This window comes from Thermobia domestica, chromosome 12 (genome assembly GCF_964235325.1).
Source record: "Thermobia domestica chromosome 12, izTheDome1.hap1.1, whole genome shotgun sequence".
NCBI lineage: Eukaryota > Metazoa > Arthropoda > Insecta > Zygentoma > Lepismatidae > Thermobia > Thermobia domestica.
This window is the reverse complement of record NC_137465.1, coordinates 8,941,614-8,963,490: the sequence shown is the minus strand read 5'-3', so window position 1 is coordinate 8,963,490 and position 21,877 is coordinate 8,941,614. Positions and strand designations below refer to the sequence as shown.

Below are 21,877 nucleotides of genomic sequence, written 5' to 3'. Positions count from 1 at the left end.
ACAATACTCTACACGAAGCATTTTATGAGTCCTTTTCTCAACTCTTTGTTCAAGGTCATACAAAATATATTTTTCTTCCTTCTAAAGGCTTCTTTCGCCATACCTATCCTTGCTTTTGTTTCACGTTCACATTTCATATCATTAATAATAATACTACTCAGATTTTAAGTTGAAATCCGTCTAAAATAAGTGGGTAAAAGGTGACAAAATATACCCAATGTGTCAAGGTTTTATAGAACATAGGGAATACGAAACAATTTTACAGTATAATTTTCATTAAAAAATTAAGATTTCTACTATTTTTTATTTATTTTAATTTAAAAGTACAGCGTGTGAAATATATATATATATATATATATATATATATATATATATATATATATATATATATATATATATATATATATATATATATATATCTTTTGTATTTGGAATATTAACGAAATAATTGGACTTTAAAAAGTTCTTTAAGGTGCACCCACTGAAAATGACCCGGCGCCATATTTCTGCGGAAATGACGTAAGTGCTGCTCAAGAGTCTATTGGAAATCAACAAGGTAATAGCGATATAGAGCCAATAGAGGGATTTTTTTTTTTAGCAAATAGAGGATGACTTAATGTAAAGCTACACTATAATAATTTACTTTCTTACATCTACGTTAAACCGAAGTTATTCTTACAGTAAAAGAATTATTTATTGCACCAATGATTGAATAGGGTGAATTTGATAAAGTACACTTCGTTTTCCTAATCTTACGATTACAGAGAAAGGATTAAACTATGTTACTATACTTGTTATTGAACCGCATCACTGTATGCAATATTTAATTATATCAAATACAAATTGTAAAGAGGTCTAATCAAATTTATTATGGACGATTTTCTAAAAAAAAAAAAAAAAAAGCTTCGTACTAACGCAACTAATTTAAAGAGACTACCACTTTCATCTTCTTTTTCGTTATTTCATTAAATATAATTTAAGTTATATATGCACCAGAATTACTAGTAGTATATATCAGTTTACATTGCGCGTAAAATGTGGAAATCAAATACACAATTTTACTTTAACATAACAAGTTCTTTATGTTTGATATATATATATATATATATATATATATATATATACAGGGTGTTTAATAAGTAATGGTCATAAATTAAACCGTAGATAGTACACGCCAAAACTAACAAAAAAGTCTCAGTAAACATGTGTCCGCAAACGCTTCGTAACGGAGATAGGGGCTGTTGAAAGTGTGTGAAAATGAAATTTAGAGACGAATATCTCAAAAAGTATGAATCGGACAGAGGGCGGTCCAATGAATGACTATCGAAGTCAGACCTGCGCTATGCAGAAATGCATGGTTGATAACTCTGCAATGCGCGCGCAAGGGATTCCCCAAAGAAACGGAGGGATTCCTGGAACGCGTGCTATAGGCAGTGGACCAAAACCCAGGAACGAGCACAAGACGTGTGGGACTTGCCGAAGGCGTATCCAATGCTTTCGTATGGCACATTCTCCATGAACAGCAGTTGTACCCATACCATCTGCAACGTGTCCAACCTCTGACCCCCACAGACTTTCCGGTGAGAATGCAATTTTGTCAGTGGCTCCGAAGACAAATTACTGGCAATCATCATTTCACTGATGGCGTCCTATTTACTGATGAAGCACAATTCACCCAGGATGGAATTTTAAATTTTCACAAATCTCATATCTGGGCCACTGAGAATCCACTTGCAATAGTGAATTTAGGACATCAACGTAGGTTTTCCTTAAACGTGTGGGTAGCACTTAGGTGATCAGCTCGTAGTGCCATTCTTTCTTCCTAATGCATTAACTGGGATCAAATATTTGAGATCTCTCCAACACGATTTGCCGCTTCTACTCGAAGATATACCTCTCGATAGGCGTCAGCGACTGTGGTTTATGCATGACGGAGCGCCAGCATATTTCTTTAACCGTGTCAGAGAACATTTACATGCCCGATTCGGACGAAAGTGGATAGGACGTGGGGGTCCTATTGCTTGGCCACCGCGCTCCCCGGACTTAAATCCTTTAGATTTCATTCTCTGGGGCCATGTGAAATCGCAAGTTTATTCTACCCATGTTGCAACATTAAAAGACGTTCGAGAAAGGGTTGAACAATGTTGTGGACATATTCAACAGGATGCCAACATGTTATCACGAGTACGTGGATCTTTGTGAAGACATGTACGAGCATGCATTCGCATGAATGGACGACACTTCCAACATTTACTTTAATGATTAAGTAAGTTAATTTCTTATGCAATTCTTCTGTAGTTACACATCTGGGTATTTACTGTTTACCTTATGATTAATACTGTACACATTACCAACATGACGATTTCTGTTTGTTGATATGGACAAACACGACATGTCCATCATTTTTCGCTTGTTGTAATGCACTTACGCGTTCAACATGTGGAATGTTTCATATTTGCCTCCCCCATACTCGAATGTTGTAATGCTTTTCCCATTGCAACCCAGTTTGCGGATATTCGTTAACTGCTTAGCACATAATGCTTTATCAGTGCCTTGCATACCGTTTGATTTACCTAAGTGCTGCTACACTTGTACGTATGCATTGGTTGTCGGAATTCTTCCTGGAGCCATTTACAACATACATCACCACACTTCGAGTGCCTCTCTCATTTCCTGCTGGTTATGCAACCACATACGGCACGTAAACATTGTCCGCCATTTTGTATCTTTTCGAACTTTCGACCTGGTACCACGACTTATGAATTACTGGCGGATAGACTCGCTCTCGATGTTCATCTCGAGCCCCATTTCCTTGGACAATTTTCCGGGAATCCCTCCTTTTCTTTGGGGAATGCCTTGCGCGCGCATTGCAGAGTTATCAACCATGCATTTCTGCATAGCGCAGGTCTGACTTCGATAGTCATTCATTGGACCGCTCTCTGTCCGATTCATACTTTTTGAGATATTCGTCTCTAAATTTCATTTTCCCACACTTTCGACGCCCCTATCTCCGTTACGAAGCGTTTGCGGACACATGTTTACTAAGACTTTTTTGTTAGTTTTGGCGTGTACTATCTACTGTTTAATTTATGACCATTACTTATTAAACACCCTGTATATATATATATATATATATATATATATATATATATATATATATATATATATATATATATATATATATAAATAAATAAATCTAAAGTCTCGTGAAATCGTCCTAATTCATGACTCAAACAAAAATATGTTCGTCCTTAAATAACTATTACTACCGATAGCTATTACTAGAGATTCGAAAAAATGAAATCTTTTAGATTTACGACTAGTGTTGTAAAAAAACGGTTTTTTTTCTGTGAAGTTTTTTTTCAATAAAAAACATCGTTCTTTTTCATGTTTTTTTTCAAATGTCTGTTTTTTTTCTGGCAACTATTATTTATTGATTTATGTTGCAGATTATTGACATAATCAACAGAACTTGAGTCGGAGCCCTCGTAACTTAAAAATCGTTTGTTTCTTTGTACCTATACGAGCAAAACTGTGTGAATATTCCTTCCGGACCCAGGTCATTTTTGGCGTTTTCCTACATTTTCAGTTAGTGACTTATTGCTCAAAAACCATTCATTAGATTGATATGGTTAAGGTCTTGTTTTTTAGAAAATGGATGTGGCTATTTTTGGTGTAAGTTACATTGCAGTCTTGCCAACGGGTGGGAAATTATTGAGGGAAACGTAGGAGTGAAAATTTACAAAAAAATCCCTAACCGAATTTCATTTTTTTTTTTTTTTTTGTATCTAGCACCACTGCTGCTATACGGGTTCAAGTCACCTAAAAAATTCTTTGGTGTGTTGACAAGGTCTAGTGAAATCTTGAAGTCGCTGGCTTCAAATCAAAGAGGGAAAGAAAAAATTATCTGTCATCATACACATTAAATTTTGACACTTTTTACGCCTCAGAAGCAAAAATCAACAGATATGCCTGGGCTGCAGCTTCTCTAATTATCCTATTGAAACTTTTTATGGTGCGTTCTGTAGGCCAAAGAGAAAACTTTCAGGTAGTGGTACATTTGATTCAATGTAGCCAGCAAGAGGGTAATAATAAAGGGGAAAGGGGAAATTTTCCGAATTTCTCACCTAAAATCGGGAATTAATTGTTTTGGCTAGAAACACTGCTATTAGACAGACGAAAACTATCTGAGAATAAACCTTAGTACTCCAAAAACATATCCTACAAGTATCATGGCGATATCTAACAAAGTAAGCATGAAAATAAAAAAAGTATCTCATTCTGCCTCAGAAATTCACCATTTTCTTACCATTTTCAGAAAATGGTTTATTATAAACCTCAACTGTACTTCTCCTAATTATTCTAGTGAAACGTTTTATGATGCGCTGTGTAGGCTAAGGACGAAGCTTTTAGACACTGGTACGTTTGTTCGAGTGAGCCAACAAGAGGGAAATAATAGAAACAAAAAAGGGATTTTTTTTTCAAAATTTGCCCACAAAGTCTGGAATTAAAATTTTCTGTAGCTTGTAACACTGTTATCAGACACACACAAACTATCTTAAAATAAGCTTTGATGTCCCTGTAATATATCCTACAAGTATTGTGACGATATCTAATAAAGTAAGCATGTCAATAAAAAAATCTCATTCTACCTAAAAAAAAAAAATCAGTTATCTTTCCAATTAGAGAACAAGGTCTAGTGTAAACCTCAACTGTACTTCCCCTAATTATCCTACTAAAATTTCCATAGTGCGTTGTGTAGGGCAAAGACGAGACTTCCAGATACTGGTACGTTTGTTTCGATGTAGCCAACAAGAGGGAAATAATAGAGGCAAAACAGATAATTTTCCCAAAATTTCCCTCTAAAATCTGGAATTAAAATTTTCTGTATCTGGCAACACTGCTACCAGACAGACGCAAACTATCTTAAATTAAACATTGGTACACCACTAATATATCCTACAAGTATTATGGCGATATTTAAGGAACAAAGCTTCTAATTACCAAAAATATATTACGGTAAACATAAAAGGGAAAAACTAGAAAAATCAAGGGCTAGAACCTAAATACGAATTTTTCATGCGCCCCCTAATTACCCATTGTAACGATCTGTACTTGCGTTTGTTAAGTAAGGACAAATGTTCGATTGGCGTAAGTTGACTTGCACTCGGACGTATAGGTACGATTTATAAACAAAAATCTCGAATTTTTGCCCAAATTAGGTAAGTTTTAATTTCCCTAATTGACAACACTACGCGCAGGCCCGTCCAATTGATGTCAACAGTTAGGTATCCATCCGAGGTATCTATCTGGCAAGAATTAAGGAGGTCTTTCTACAACGAAGGAAGCTACAGGGAAAAAAGAAGTAAAGGAAATTCGAAATTACAAAATTCTCGAATTTTTGACGGGTGAAATTTGAGAAGGAAATTCGACACTAGGATAAAAATAAATTAATATCATAAACTATGGTCCAACCATATTTGGCAAGAATAATATGCCGATATCTGTCCACACAGGAGCGGATTCAAAAAGTGACACACCCGTGTGTGCCACTTTGGCCACCTGGTGTACATTTGATTACATTTTTTTTAGTACTAACCCGTGTTGTTATTGTAGTTATAGTCTCGACTAATATGTAAACAATAAATTTATAAGGAAAATTTTCTCTCCTTTTTACATCTTAGTTCTAACACTGTTGGTGAGGAATGCAAGGTGTTTCAAAAGGAATATCGGGCTTTTAAGTCTTCGTAGTACTTATTACATTTTACGTACAATTATAAGCAATGCATCTAGTAAAAGAGCACCTCAAACAGTCTTTGCTACAAGTGTTCGATGTGAGATTCATTCGTCACACGGTACACATCTAGTCGATAGGCGAGAAAGGCCCACAAACTTTCCACCATATGGCACAAAACGCATTCAATTTAGGGGAGTCTCGTTTCAACTGTACCATCTCCTGAGGATTTGCTGACGGCCAGATACAAACATTATGAGTGTTCACATTAGCTCTTAGGTGAAATATCAATTTATCACTGAAGACGACACGATCCAGAAAATCTTCATTGTTATGCAGCAATATTTCACTTGCGAAATTGGCACGTAAACCGTAGTCTGTAGGCTTTAGACTTGTAGCAACTACAAACGATAAGGACGTAGTTGTAAGCGTCTCCTTAATATTCTTCACACAGACGGTTGCACTGTACAGATTCAGTCATTATTAAAACACAAAAAGCTTTCTGCTCTCTAGTCTCCATCTTTGCTACTTGCTCTTTCTAACGACAGACAGAAGAAACAATGTATGTACATGTGTGCGTACAAAACTGTTTGAGTTGCTCTTTCATTTGATATAATATTTATAATTGTAAGTTAATTGTAATAGATACTACAAAGTTTCAAAACTCTAAGAAACACCCTGCATTACTTCAAATTGAGTTATCCTATATTCATGTCTTGTATATACATATACAAGAAGGGCCATTATTATCATTTACCAACTTTCATCATCATACACACGGCCGGCCCTAGGCAATTTGTCGCCCCGTGCTTGGCATAATTTGCCACCTCCCCCTTTCTCCAGAAAGAAGAAATCTTAAAAGTCATCATTTTGAGTATGCTACTCCAGCATGAACAATGAAGGGGAGAGTAAGTGCAGTTGCACTCAGAAAGGCTTAAATACTTACTAAAAATGCAATCCCGTTTTGTCTGGTTTTTTCTTTTAAATATAAATCTATTATGTTAGTGAAAGATAAAGCAAACACACCTGAAGAGGAAAGATGGTAATCCTTTTTATAGAATTCAATATCGAGCTTCAATCTCAACGTATCAGTTTGCAATTTCAGTGCAACTATCTCTTTTATCTTTATTTCTTGATTTTTCTTCTACATCTGTTAACATTTTTTAAAAAGCTTGTTTCTATCTTCAATGATAAGGAACTTGTTTCTGACAAAAACAAGACTAGTTGTCATATCAAAACTGTGATAACTTACTAAGTGGAACATATATTCGCTACTATTCGAGAATTGGATTCTTGAATTTGAAAACAATCAAGCAATTTGTGCTCGGATTGATTCGACTATTTGCTTTAACATTGTCCATATGACTTTAAACTAATGCAACCTAAACATAATTTATGAATGTAGTATTCAAATAGGTCAGCTTAGTAAATGTAACTACCATCATCATGAAGTCTGTTTCTAACAAGAAATATTTAATTTAAATAATATACTTATAACTAGAGACCGGATGTTAGGCAAAATGTTCTTTAATGCTAAAGATATGATCAAAAATAACATTTTAAAATTTATATCGGGGATTATAGTTTCGATTTAAGCCAATTTCATTTTGCTTATTTTGCCTATTTCGGCCCTCACTGCCTAAATAATTGCTTTAGTGCCTAATGTTGCGTATTCTATGCATTTTCTTTGAAATAAGACTTAATTGGGAAATATATATAATTTATATACTGTAAATAACACAAACACATGGTACATTACAATCTCTCTCTCTCTCTCTCTCTCTCAATATATATATATATATATATATATATATATATATATATATATATATATATATATATATATATATATATATATATATATATATAAATAATATGAAATACATATTAAGCTTCGTTTTTTACATATAGAATGAAAGAAGACATTAACAAACAGGTATGTTGCTATATTGTTTGAACACTATTTATGACGGATCTATTTTTTAAATTGTATTGAGTATTTATCTTCATTATTTCGAGTTACATTTTACTGCCTCTTTTACTGCTTATTTTTTAAACTTTAAGTGCCTATTTGCCTGCCTATTTTCCAAGTTTTTAATCCCTAAACATCCGGTCTCTACTTATAACAGATTTTGCCGGACCCTCCAAACTTGTCGCTCCATGCAAATGCACGTGTTACAGATATGGTATAGCCGGCTTTGCATATCATATATCTAGTCGACAAATTATTTATATACGATATTTAGAAAAATACTATTAGGCAAATTAGTATTAGGTTTTACCTTTAGACAAGTTGTTTGAATTTTATACTGTTCGTGACATTATTTTCGTACATATTAAAGGCCTGCTTTCACGAAAAAATAAAATTTCATTTCTACTTTTATTTCTTAGTTGATATTGATGAAAACTGCTGAAATCCGAATTGTTAATAGGTATGGTATTCATGTAAATTGTAAAATATTTGTAGCGTATCAGTGTCTAGCGTTTAATTTATGTTGCATTTTACGGTGATTACACCTACATAAAAATATTTCATATTTAAATAGACGTAAGATGCATTACAAATGACTATTTGAAAAAAAACGAAATTTAGAAAAAAAACGAGAGGCAATGTTTTTTTTCTAAAAAAAACGTACATTTCTGAAAAAAAACGAACGGTTTTTTTTCTATTTACAACACTATTTACGACCCACGGTTATAGCATGCAAGGTAAAGAAGTCACTGATGATTAGAAGGAATGAAATGGTGGAATGGGAGGAAACAGGAGAACCTCGAGAAAACACGTGCACATGGCGTTTGTTCACCACGAAACTCATTCGGTCCAAGCTAGGATTGAACCAGGGACCTCATGCATCAGAGGTGAACGCTCTACCACTGAGGTACCGCCCCTCCGACAGAGATTCGAAATAAATAAGATCAATAAGGAAATAATAACATGTATTTAAGGTTGTGTTTTAACAAATTCGACACATAGGCAAGGGCACCGATTTCTCTGTAAATTTGGGGGGAGGGCATTCAGATAGAGAAGGTATATATATAAAGATTTTAACACAAATTGCACTCAAATTATGCCAAATTTTGTATATTCACAAATACAATAGGGGGCCCCACACGAGCTTTGTAGAAGCCCGGGTCCCCTTGGCCCCCAGGATCGTCGCCCTTGCACATAGGTAGCTAGTTCACTTACGTCTTCTTTAAAAATGAAATTATTTGTTTGATTTAACGTCCCACGATTATGTCCTTAAAGCTAAAGGAGACATGGTTATTGGAACTGAATGATGATGAAATTAAATTTAGTGTTCTCTCACCGGGAATCGCACCAAAGAGACACGCCCTAATCACTACATCAGCGGGAACGGCTTACTTCGTCTTTTCAGTTTAGTTCAGTTCAGTTCATTCCCTTTCACTACGAGAGGTTCTTGCTGCGGGTAAGAAACCCAGTACACCTGCTTTAGTACTTTCTGTATTTTCTTCTTTTCATTTAAGCTCCACAGTAATCGGTACTGTGATGGATCAGTTTACAGAAATTCTTCTTCCCTAATTATACAGGGTGAGGCAAAAAGATGTTAACATTAAATGGTTGTTCTTTTTGTTTTTGTTTTGCAGATTAAATAATGGCATGCTGATATTCCATTGAGGAACGAAGGAAAATAGCTGCCTGCATGGAGGTTTTTCAGTCCCCAAGCATCGTACAACAAAAATTCACGGCCTAGATCAGACGGGATGCACCTTCGCGCCTGACAATTGGTAGGATCTACGAGAACTTTGTAAGGATGGGATCCGTTCAAGACGATTTCAAGGGATTGCTAGAACGACACGCTCGCTAAACGTTGGTTTGGTAGATGTAGTTCTCTCCTCTGGCCAGCACGTTCCCCCGACCTGACATCATATGGTTTTTGGTTTTGGTCAAGGATCGTGTGTATGCCAGCGAAACTAGCAACTTGGAGGACCTGAAGCACTGCATTACTCAGGTCATCGTTACTATTCCTGCGCAAATGGTCAGAAGGCCATACAATCAACAATGGACAGACTCCATAGGTGTACTGAGTGAGATGGATGCCAATTTGAAACCCTGTCACCAAATCCTTGCCTTGTAATTTCACGTGAGTAAACTGCCATTTAATGTTAACATCTTTTTGCCTTACCCTATATAGATATCTGTTGTCTGCAGTATTGTATAAGGATATAAGTATGCAATTTCGTACACTTATGGGCAAAGGGCAGACGTCATGTGCAGGGAACCTACGATGTGGAACAGTAGAATTGCGTTTTTTTTTTTTTTTTGCAGAGAATTCGGACAGTATTTCTTTCTCTGATATCTTCAAATATTGAAAGGTGTTTGAAGAAATATTTTAAGGGTCATTCTAGATCAATGTTTTATATATATTCCTGAATTTAAATATTAAACCCATTCCCCTCCATTATTCCATTTACATAGAATTGAGCTTTTGTATTTTACATCTTTATGCAATACCGAGTTTATGAAGGACAGGACCTCCTATTAACGCTGGCTTTGAATCACAACTGGAATTTTAATCCCTTTGAGTTGTTAGGAGCACAGATCTTGACGCAAGATCAACCATTACGGTGTAGGGTATGGTGTTCTCTAATATACTATTAGACTTTAAGACGGTTGAATTCCAATTGCACTAAATTACAGGTATATTCTCTGTAGGCCTTCCGAAAAAATTTCCTCTGTTTGAGGTCTAAATCGCTTGTTACAACATCTATCTTATGTGTTGCATAAACTACACTTGCAGGCGTAACAAATTTTGTTATTTTACGAAGATTCGCAGCTTTAAAAATTTTATTAAGGTAAATTAAATGATCAAGAGAATTGTTTTTTCATTATCTACCCTCCATCGCTACAAGGGGCAAAAAAATACAATCCCGTGAAAAACACACTATTTTTTATTGTAACAGATAATACTTGCTCTGGGTGAAGATATTTTCTGGGCATAAGAAAATAGGTGAAGAGGCATTTGTTCGGCCGCATTTCATTATTCTTTTGTTTTGTATTTGGCAGCACTGGAGAATTTATAGTTCTTTATAAGTGTCAACGTGGTGTGTGTGACTGCATAGTGTGTAGGTGCTTATGCATAGCAATTATTGTATTTAGTTGTGTGTTTACAATATAATAAATAGTATATTGTGCAACGAACTTTGTGTTCAAAATAATACAGTCCACAAACATTAAAGTGGTCCTTACCGACCGGATTTTGTTCCAGTTGTGCATGTGCGTGGTTTGCGAACTTGTGGCGCAGTATCTTCATTTTGTAGTGCATTGTCAAAGTGGTGCAGAATTATAACAATGGAAGAACTCATAGGTAAGAAAACTGTACTTAAACGTGAAGTGACAAGGTTAATACATAAAGTGAACGAGAATAAAGACAAGCCTAACTTCAGTATCAAGCTGTACACTGAACGTGCTACGCAATTACATGGTGATTGCACAGAGCTCATTACAAAGTTCATTTCTGTGGGTGGTGAAAGTGAGTTTGCAAAATATGACGGAGAATTTAATGAAGTGCAAAATAAGTTGGACTCTGTCTTAGAAATTTTGTACAATATGCAGTCACCTAATACTGAACAGGTAAATACATCTAATAAACAGTGCACAGATGTGAAGTTGCCAGACTTAGAACTCCCTACATTTTGTGGTAGAGTGCAAGATTGGCTATCGTTTCGTGACTTATTTGTAGCTGCTGTTCATAATAACAATCGGTTAGGAAATGCTCAAAAGTTGCAGTATTTGAAGACAGCTGTATCAGGGGAACCTGCTATATTGTTGCAGTCTATTTCCATATCTGATGATAACTATAAAGTAGCATCGGAGTTACTTAAATCAAGATATGAAGACGTGAGGGAGCTAGCAAATCATATTTTGAGCAAGTTTGTTACTCAACCAGCTGTGAAGAATTAGTCATCAGGTGAGTTACGAAGATTGGTTGACAATAGTGTTCAGTGTGTGTGTCAACTTAAATCCTTGGGCCTTCCAGTGGAACATTGGAATGTGATTTTAATTTACCATGTGGGTGAGAAGCTAGATAAGAATACCAGAAAACAATGGGAGCTTTCATTGAAGAAAAACGAACAACCAACTTTCGACCAGCTGAAAGAGTTCATATTACAACGTGCCAAAGCGTTAGCTGCAGTGAGTGCAAGGTCACCGGCAGACACGTCTGCTTTAAAAACAAACAAAAAGGGCAACACGTTAGTGTATCATTCAAGTCCAATTGTGTCGTGTATCATGTGTAAAAATAACCACAAGCTATATAAGTGTCAAGAGTTCATAAATATGTCAGTGAATGATAGGCATAGTTTTGTGAAAAAGAATTCGCTTTGTTTCAATTGTTTGACCTTAAATTGTTCCGTGAATAAGTGTAGTGTGAAGCAGGGTTGCCACACTTGCAACAAAAAATATCATACTTTATTGCATTTTGAAAAGAAGGATAAAGTAGATCAAGTAAATTGTTCTCATTCTATAAATCAAAAACTAATTCCTCAGGTGTTCTTGTCCACCGCTGTCATAAATATCAAAGATAATGCAAATAAGTTGATACAATTTCGTGCTCTTATCGACTGTGGTAGTGAATTATCGTTTGTAACTGAACGTTGCTTCCAGAAATTACGCATAAACAAAGAGAAAATAAACATGAGCATATCAGGTGTTACTGGTTCTAACGTTGGAAATTCTCATGCAATAGTTGATTTGTGTTTTCAGTCATTGTACAGTAATAATAATATTCATACTAAAGCAATAGTAGTGCCAAGAATCACAAGTAACTTACCCAGAGTAACTATTCAAAATATAGGTAATTGGGAAATTGTAAAACAAGTAAACTTAGCAGATCCACAGTTTAATAAAAGCGGCCCTATTGATGTGTTGTTAGGTGCTGATGTTTTCCCACTATTGTTGCTCAGTGGGAGACACGTAGGTACGAATGGAGCTCCGTCTGCCATTGAAACGGTGTTAGGTTGGGTATTGTGTGGTCAGATTAACTTAACGAATAACACATCAAGTGTTCAGTCATATTTTGTTTCTGTTGATCTCAATAAAACATTGCAAAGATTCTGGGAAGTAGAGGAGTTGCCAACTGTACAACATTTATCCGTTGAAGAGCAAAAATGTGAGCAGTATTTTGCTGAAACTTACAAACGTGATGTTGATGGCAAATATATTGTAAAATTGCCTTTTAAAGAAAATGTTGAGCCTCTAGGTGTATCACGGGACACAGCAGTAAAGCGATTATGCCAGATGGAACGTAAGTTACAGAAAGATCCTGATTTATGTAAACAATATTGTGATTTCATGAAGGAGTACTTAGACTTAGGTCACATGGAAAAAGTTCTTGATGTAGAACTTGATAAGCTTGTATCTGAATCTTATTATCTGCCGCATCATTGTGTCTTAAATGAAAGTAGTTCTATCACTAAATTGCGGGTTGTATTTGATGGTAGTGCTAAAACTAGCAGTGGAGTATCTCTCAATGACAACTTAATGGTAGGTCCAAAATTACAAGATGATATTATCCCATTAATATTAAGGTTAAGAACTGTTGCGGAGAACCACAACATACATAATTCAGTGCAACATGTAAACCTCTACTTCGGTAGACCAACCCTAGTTCCTACCTTCAAAACTTTTTTTTTTTTTTTTTCAAAGGAGTGACCACGGGACAACTCCACCGAAATACAAGTTTACTTTTGCACTATGGGTAATGGAGCAATTCCACTTTCCAAAAATAATCACTTTAATTCCTTTTTCCTTATTCCTAAAAATGTTTTTTTTTCTTTTTTTTTTCTAAATACCCAATCAGTGGGGAAAGGATCTAATCTACTTCTTGAAATTGTGAATTCCCAAATTCAATGTAGTTAACAATTTATTATAACAAATGAATGTAGAAAACAACAAGAATAAACATGAATAAATAACGGTATAAATCCCGAATATTAATACTGAACTTGAGCACTTTACTAGAACAAACAAATCCAGCCTTGAACTGGGAAACGAATACTTGTTTCAAATCAATCAAACGGTACTTTTAACAAATGATTACTTTTTTTTCACAAAAGTTATTTAACAACTTCTTTACCTGTCGTTGCATGAAATCCTCCTTCAAGGTTCCGATTAAGGAGAGGGCAAGTAAGAATTCTTAAAAATACTCTGACTTTTCTTCCCTTTGAAACTATCATAAAGCTTACCTTAAGAGAAACAGTGAACAGAGCCAGTGACTGAATCCTCTATAAATTTTGAATAAAAATAAAATGCCAAAAGAGATTAACATAGAGGACCCTTTCACTAACTCTCCCACCTCCTCTTTAAGTCACACATAATAATTCAGATAATGAAACAAGAATTCAATAAATTACTCGCAATGATTAGAACACGACTTAATATATTAAATTGTCACTATTTTCACCTTTCATTTGCCATATTCAATCTTCCAAAGCACTAGTTTCAAAACAGAAGGAATTACTTTTTAAAGTCAGTCACTATAACTTTACGTATTACGTTCCCATTCTTATTTTATGTAAAGAACTCATTCGAACTACATTACCCTACCTCGATCAGCAGTCAACAGGACGCCGCCTCGTGTTTGCACGTAGAGGAGGCCTTCCCGATGACGTCAGCTACTCAATCGCGCAGCCTGGCTCGGGAGAGAGGCATTACGCAGTAGCTTGACAAAACAGGGTTGCCAGTCTACTTTGACGGAAACATTGAAAGGGGGTTCCATTTACAATTAGATAATTACAATGATAATAATTAATCGTAACATATATAGTTCCCTGGGGTCAGAGGGATAAATTTTTACCATAACAAAGATTAATTATTAGAATTGTACATTACCCCAATTCCATTTTTTCTCTTTTCAAACCTCATGGTCATTCCTTCTTTACAATTCATTTCCAATTCACAGGAGTACATGGAGTTAACAGTGACGATTACAAAACGAGGACAAACACAAGGATGATGGATGATACTTTTTCCTGCAGGAATAAAATGAAACATAAAAAACAAACACCAAAAGTTCCAACAATCAATGTACAAATAAACAAAATATCGTCACTTAACATTTTAATTACTAATATTAACTCTATTTTCTACATTTTCAGCTGGGACATATTCTTTACAAAACCTAACATGTCGTTTAATTCTAATTTGTGGGTTCTCAATGTTTTCTAACCAAACAGTATTGGGTGTTGGCTTACTGAGAACACGGAAAGGCCCACCATAAATTGGCGCAATTTTAGGATTAAAATGCTTTTCAGCAGACAATTTGAACATCCGTTTTACTAAAACTAAATCACCAATTTCAAGGTTTACTGGTACATGTTTTTGCGAATAAACCCTTTCGCTATGTTTCCAGGATCTTTCAATGTTATTACAGATATTCTCGAATTTCTGGTCTTTATTTTGATCTTCATCTAAAATCTCAAGATCCATCAACCATTTAGCATCCAAAGGATGAAAAAACTTCCGTCCCATAAAAGCTTCACAAGGTGCGACTCCAATACTCTCACTTTGGCTCATGTTGATAGTAAACGCTATCTTTGATAGTAAATGGGCCCAGTTCCTTTGACTCTTATCAACATATGCCTTGAGCAAATTTTTCACCGAACGCACCGTTCTCTCCGATTGATTCGGAGAAGGGTTATATGGAGAGGTCTTTATCCCCTGAATACCATACGTATACAAGAATTGGTTGAAGTATTCTGAAGAAAAATAAGAAGCGTTGTCACAAAGGATTTTCCCTGGAAATCCATAGCGCAAAAACAGTTCAAGCAATTTAGTACAAATACTTTTTGATGTTAAACGTCTCAAAGGTTCTAACATAATAAATCTGCTGAAGGAATCAGTGACTACCAAGATATATTCGTAACCTGAACTTTTAGGAAGACGCCCCGCCGTGTCAATATGCCAAACATAATTTGGATGTCTAATTTTCCTAGAATAAAAAATTCCCATTGGTTTCGAACCACTTTCTTTACAGGTTTGACAAATATGGCACCTTTTAATATATTCTTTTATATGTTCAACCATATTAGGCCATGTATACCTAGAAGATACTTTCGCTATTGTTTTTCTTACACCCATATGACCACCATTTACTAAAGGCTGGTTCGTATACTCAATTATAGAATTTATTAATTTTGGAGGAATAACGACTCGAAAACCATTTCCACCTTTCCCTTTTGTTTTCTTCAACAGGATATTATGTTGAAGTTTATATTGGCTTACCTCTTCCTTTCGTTCTAGCTTATCAATAATCTCTTTCAGATGTGGATCTTTTCGCTGTTGTTCTGCTAAGGGTTCACTGAAATTAGGATACTTCCAGAAATTGAAAAATGAAACATTTACATTTTTCCCTCGATCTTTTACCACTTCTACTACATTTTCATCTTTGGTATAAAATTCTAAATGATTTCCAACCCTGGACAGAAAATCCGCGACTGTATTGACCATACTCCTTATGTGAACAATTCGGAACTTAAAACGAGCTATTTTCTCAAGTAAGGTTCCATAACGTCTCTGGCGTTTATGATTAGTTAAAAGCCAAGTTAAACTTTTAGAGTCAGAATAAACTACAAAAGGATTATGTAAATAGTATTCAAATTTTTCTAAGCAAAGGCATAAAGATTTCGTCTCCAATTCGTAAATGTTCTTACTCCAATCTGATGGAGGAATAGCTTTTGAGAACATGGAAACAGGTCGTAAATCTCCATTTTCATCATATTGTGAAAGGACCCCAGAAAAATGACGAAGACTAGAATCGCAATGAATTACGAAACTAGAGTTCATATCAGGGACTCTTAAAATCACATGCTCACAAAAGGCTTGTTTTAAATTTTGAAGAGCTTGATCATGAATCTTTGTCCATTTAAAAGGATGTTTAGTAGACCTCAGTTCTTGTAATGGTGCTATTAATTCTGAATACTTATAAATAAATTTAGAATAAAAATTAAAGAATGAACAAATTCTATTGACTCCTTTCCGATTCTTTGGCCGCGGTATATCCTTAATCGCCTTTACTCGCTCAGGATCTATACTCATATTACCGTTTTCAAAACGGAAACCCAAATACTTAATACTAGTCTGGAATAAATGCGTTTTCTTGGGAGAAATTGTAATACCCCATTTCCTGAGACGAGATAATACCTCTTCAACCAGTTTTTTATGGCTTTCAATATCAGAACTAAACAATAAAATATCATCGAAAAATATTTCAAGATTTTTACCAACAAGATCATGGAACACCTTATTCATTATATTACTTAGAACGAATGGAGAAACTGTTAAACCCATGGGACAAGCTGTAAAACGATAAACCTTATTCTTGGTTACAAAAGCAGTGTAATTTCGGCATTCCTTAGACAAGGATAATTGATAAAAGCTACTTCGGATATCGAAAATTGAAAAAATCGAATGATTTGAAATGCTAGAAATTACATTTTCCATATTCGGAGACGGAAAACTTTGAGCAATTATTCTCTTATTAATTTCTCCAAACGCCACTACGAGTCTCCTACTCTTATCAGCATTTGTAACTAAGAAACAGGGAGATGTAAAGGGGGAATAATCAATTTCCTCCACAATTCCCTCTTTAACCAAATTCTGAATATATTCCTCAAGTTCCTTTTGTTTATTAGTGGGGATTTGGTACGGTTGTTGACGAATCGGAGTGTTATCTGTCAATTCAATATTATATGTAAAATCCTTTACCCTTCCTATCTTTGTTGTAATTACGTCATTAAATTTTTCTACTAAGTTATCAACATAACTTTGTAATTCAGGATATGTTTGTAAAAGTTCTGATGAAACAGTATAATTACCTTTTCTTTCTTCCCTTTCGGACACCTCTGGATGTAAAACTGAATGATCAAACTGCATCTCCAATTCCGGATCAAAGGAAACTCCAACTGCGGCATCACTCCTACAGACATCTGGAGCCACAGAAGTCGGCAGAGTAGACGTTGACATTCCAATCGTGTTCGAACAATTTTGTGTAGGCCTAGGGCGAGGTAAAGTTTTCGGCGAACCAAAGGAGCGTGCTGGTTGCTGTCCACTGACCTCTTCCCTAGAAGTAGATAGGGAAGAGCGAGGAGTAACTGCTAATAACGAGGTTTCTCGAATAGGAACAACTAACTTTCGAGATTGTACCTTATACACTCCATTGGAGATGTCAATAACGGCATTAAATTTTGAATGAAAACAGTTCCCTAGCAAAATGTCAAAGTCTGTTGCCTCAACAATGTAAAAGTTTTCTGAGAATTGTTGTCTTCCCATTTTAAAGTAAATACGAACACGTTGATTTACCGATACTTGTGTGTCTCCTAATCCAGTAGTTTGAACACTTACATTTTCCACTTTAATTTTACACTGTTTCTTCAATTGCTCAAAATATCTTTTACTAATGTAATTGCAAGTACTACCAGTGTCCACTATGCAATTTACACACTTCCCTTTTATATAAACCGGTACAGTAATTAGTTTATGCGAAAAGGGGGTATTTTCCAATAAATTCTCTCTTTCCCTTGACCAATTACAATTTTGTACACTATCCTTTACACATGTCTGATTATTCCCACCATTATGATCAACATTACCAAATAATTGAGGGGGGTTATAATAACACCTTTGAGTGGGTTGCCTTGATTGCATAATTACCTGATCTCGAGTATTTTTAACACCGACCATAGCAGACGATTTCCGGGATGGTACCATATCCCGATTTCCCCTAACAGGTGTTCGCAGTTTATAATAATCGGCCTTATACCTATGCAACATATCATACCTAGCTGACAAAGACATTAACTGCTCAAACGTATTAGGCATCCCATGTTCTACCAAAAACATATGGGCAGAAGGACAGACCATGTTACATATTAGATCACACACAGCATTTTCGCTAAAGGACATGTCAAGGACGTTAATAATACTTAATTTAAAATCTGCAAATTCAAAAAGCGTTTGATCTTCACTCTGCATTGTGTAAAAATATTTTGACATGAACTGGGTACGAGCCACAGTAGATATAAATCTGAGCATAATTCTTCTACAAATAGTTTGCCAGGAATAAGAACCACCGATAAGGACCTGTATCATTTCCTGAACTTCACCTCTAGAACGTGAAAGACAGGCAATGAGAACTAAATCTAAAGGTAAATTCTTACTTCTCACAATACTATCCAATTTCAGTAGAAATTTAAATATTAGTTCCGTATTAGAACCATCTATGATAGGAAGTGAATTTATTTCATTAATTAGAGCTCGATAAACACCATCCGAAGCTTGTTTACTGAAATTTAAAGTCAAATTATTTGAAAAGGAGGTATTTTGAATAGTACTCCTATTTTCATTACAGCCTCCGGCTCCGCCACTGAGATTTTGTGGTGTTATTGGTTGACTAAATACACCCCCACGTTCAAATATTGGGTTTTCAAATTCATATGAGTACCCCAAAAACTCATCACTACTTGTACTAGAGGTTTCTCCCTCATTATTATGTCCCGAAGGAAAATTTAAATCTCTGGCCCTCCTATTGTAATTCTGTGCCATATTGCTAACGTCCTTCACAAGACAAAAATATAGTAACGATACTAGAATAATACAAAATGACCCCAATGTTAGGCACATAAATTAGTTTTGCTTCTAACCAGCTGAATTCTAAGCGTAATACAATTTTGGGGGGGGGGGCAATTCTTACAAGATCCTTCCCACACACAAAATTTTTGGAAAGCGGTTGACTGCTGATCTTTTAAAATTATATATGTTGCGGAGAACCACAACATACATAATTCAGTGCAACATGTAAACCTCTACTTCGGTAGACCAACCCTAGTTCCTACCTTCAAAACTTTTTTTTTTTTTTTTTTCAAAGGAGTGACCACGGGACAACTCCACCGAAATACAAGTTTACTTTTGCACTATGGGTAATGGAGCAATTCCACTTTCCAAAAATAATCACTTTAATTCCTTTTTCCTTATTCCTAAAAATGTTTTTTTTTCTTTTTTTTTTCTAAATACCCAATCAGTGGGGAAAGGATCTAATCTACTTCTTGAAATTGTGAATTCCCAAATTCAATGTAGTTAACAATTTATTATAACAAATGAATGTAGAAAACAACAAGAATAAACATGAATAAATAACGGTATAAATCCCGAATATTAATACTGAACTTGAGCACTTTACTAGAACAAACAAATCCAGCCTTGAACTGGGAAACGAATACTTGTTTCAAATCAATCAAACGGTACTTTTAACAAATGATTACTTTTTTTTCACAAAAGTTATTTAACAACTTCTTTACCTGTCGTTGCATGAAATCCTCCTTCAAGGTTCCGATTAAGGAGAGGGCAAGTAAGAATTCTTAAAAATACTCTGACTTTTCTTCCCTTTGAAACTATCATAAAGCTTACCTTAAGAGAAACAGTGAACAGAGCCAGTGACTGAATCCTCTATAAATTTTGAATAAAAATAAAATGCCAAAAGAGATTAACATAGAGGACCCTTTCACTAACTCTCCCACCTCCTCTTTAAGTCACACATAATAATTCAGATAATGAAACAAGAATTCAATAAATTACTCGCAATGATTAGAACACGACTTAATATATTAAATTGTCACTATTTTCACCTTTCATTTGCCATATTCAATCTTCCAAAGCACTAGTTTCAAAACAGAAGGAATTACTTTTTAAAGTCAGTCACTATAACTTTACGTATTACGTTCCCATTCTTATTTTATGTAAAGAACTCATTCGAACTACATTACCCTACCTCGATCAGCAGTCAACAGGACGCCGCCTCGTGTTTGCACGTAGAGGAGGCCTTCCCGATGACGTCAGCTACTCAATCGCGCAGCCTGGCTCGGGAGAGAGGCATTACGCAGTAGCTTGACAAAACAGGGTTGCCAGTCTACTTTGACGGAAACATTGAAAGGGGGTTCCATTTACAATTAGATAATTACAATGATAATAATTAATCGTAACATATATAGTTCCCTGGGGTCAGAGGGATAAATTTTTACCATAACAAAGATTAATTATTAGAATTGTACATTACCCCAATTCCATTTTTTCTCTTTTCAAACCTCATGGTCATTCCTTCTTTACAATTCATTTCCAATTCACAGGAGTACATGGAGTTAACAGTGACGATTACAAAACGAGGACAAACACAAGGATGATGGATGATACTTTTTCCTGCAGGAATAAAATGAAACATAAAAAACAAACACCAAAAGTTCCAACAATCAATGTACAAATAAACAAAATATCGTCACTTAACATTTTAATTACTAATATTAACTCTATTTTCTACATTTTCAGCTGGGACATATTCTTTACAAAACCTAACATGTCGTTTAATTCTAATTTGTGGGTTCTCAATGTTTTCTAACCAAACAGTATTGGGTGTTGGCTTACTGAGAACACGGAAAGGCCCACCATAAATTGGCGCAATTTTAGGATTAAAATGCTTTTCAGCAGACAATTTGAACATCCGTTTTACTAAAACTAAATCACCAATTTCAAGGTTTACTGGTACATGTTTTTGCGAATAAACCCTTTCGCTATGTTTCCAGGATCTTTCAATGTTATTACAGATATTCTCGAATTTCTGGTCTTTATTTTGATCTTCATCTAAAATCTCAAGATCCATCAACCATTTAGCATCCAAAGGATGAAAAAACTTCCGTCCCATAAAAGCTTCACAAGGTGCGACTCCAATACTCTCACTTTGGCTCATGTTGATAGTAAACGCTATCTTTGATAGTAAATGGGCCCAGTTCCTTTGACTCTTATCAACATATGCCTTGAGCAAATTTTTCACCGAACGCACCGTTCTCTCCGATTGATTCGGAGAAGGGTTATATGGAGAGGTCTTTATCCCCTGAATACCATACGTATACAAGAATTGGTTGAAGTATTCTGAAGAAAAATAAGAAGCGTTGTCACAAAGGATTTTCCCTGGAAATCCATAGCGCAAAAACAGTTCAAGCAATTTAGTACAAATACTTTTTGATGTTAAACGTCTCAAAGGTTCTAACATAATAAATCTGCTGAAGGAATCAGTGACTACCAAGATATATTCGTAACCTGAACTTTTAGGAAGACGCCCCGCCGTGTCAATATGCCAA

General features: G+C 35.2%; 1 protein-coding gene across 1 annotated transcript; it reads left to right on the top strand.

The window, feature by feature from the left end:
• The first annotated feature begins 12,032 nt into the window (after nucleotides 1–12,032).
• Nucleotides 12,033–14,420, top strand: LOC145667146 (uncharacterized). The gene is made up of 2 exons (XM_081734888.1): nucleotides 12,033–13,347; nucleotides 14,275–14,420. The coding sequence occupies exons 1-2, from the start codon at nucleotides 12,033–12,035 to the stop codon at nucleotides 14,418–14,420; spliced, it is 1,461 nt and encodes a 486-aa protein (XP_081591014.1).
• Nucleotides 14,421–21,877: the final 7,457 nt, after the last annotated feature.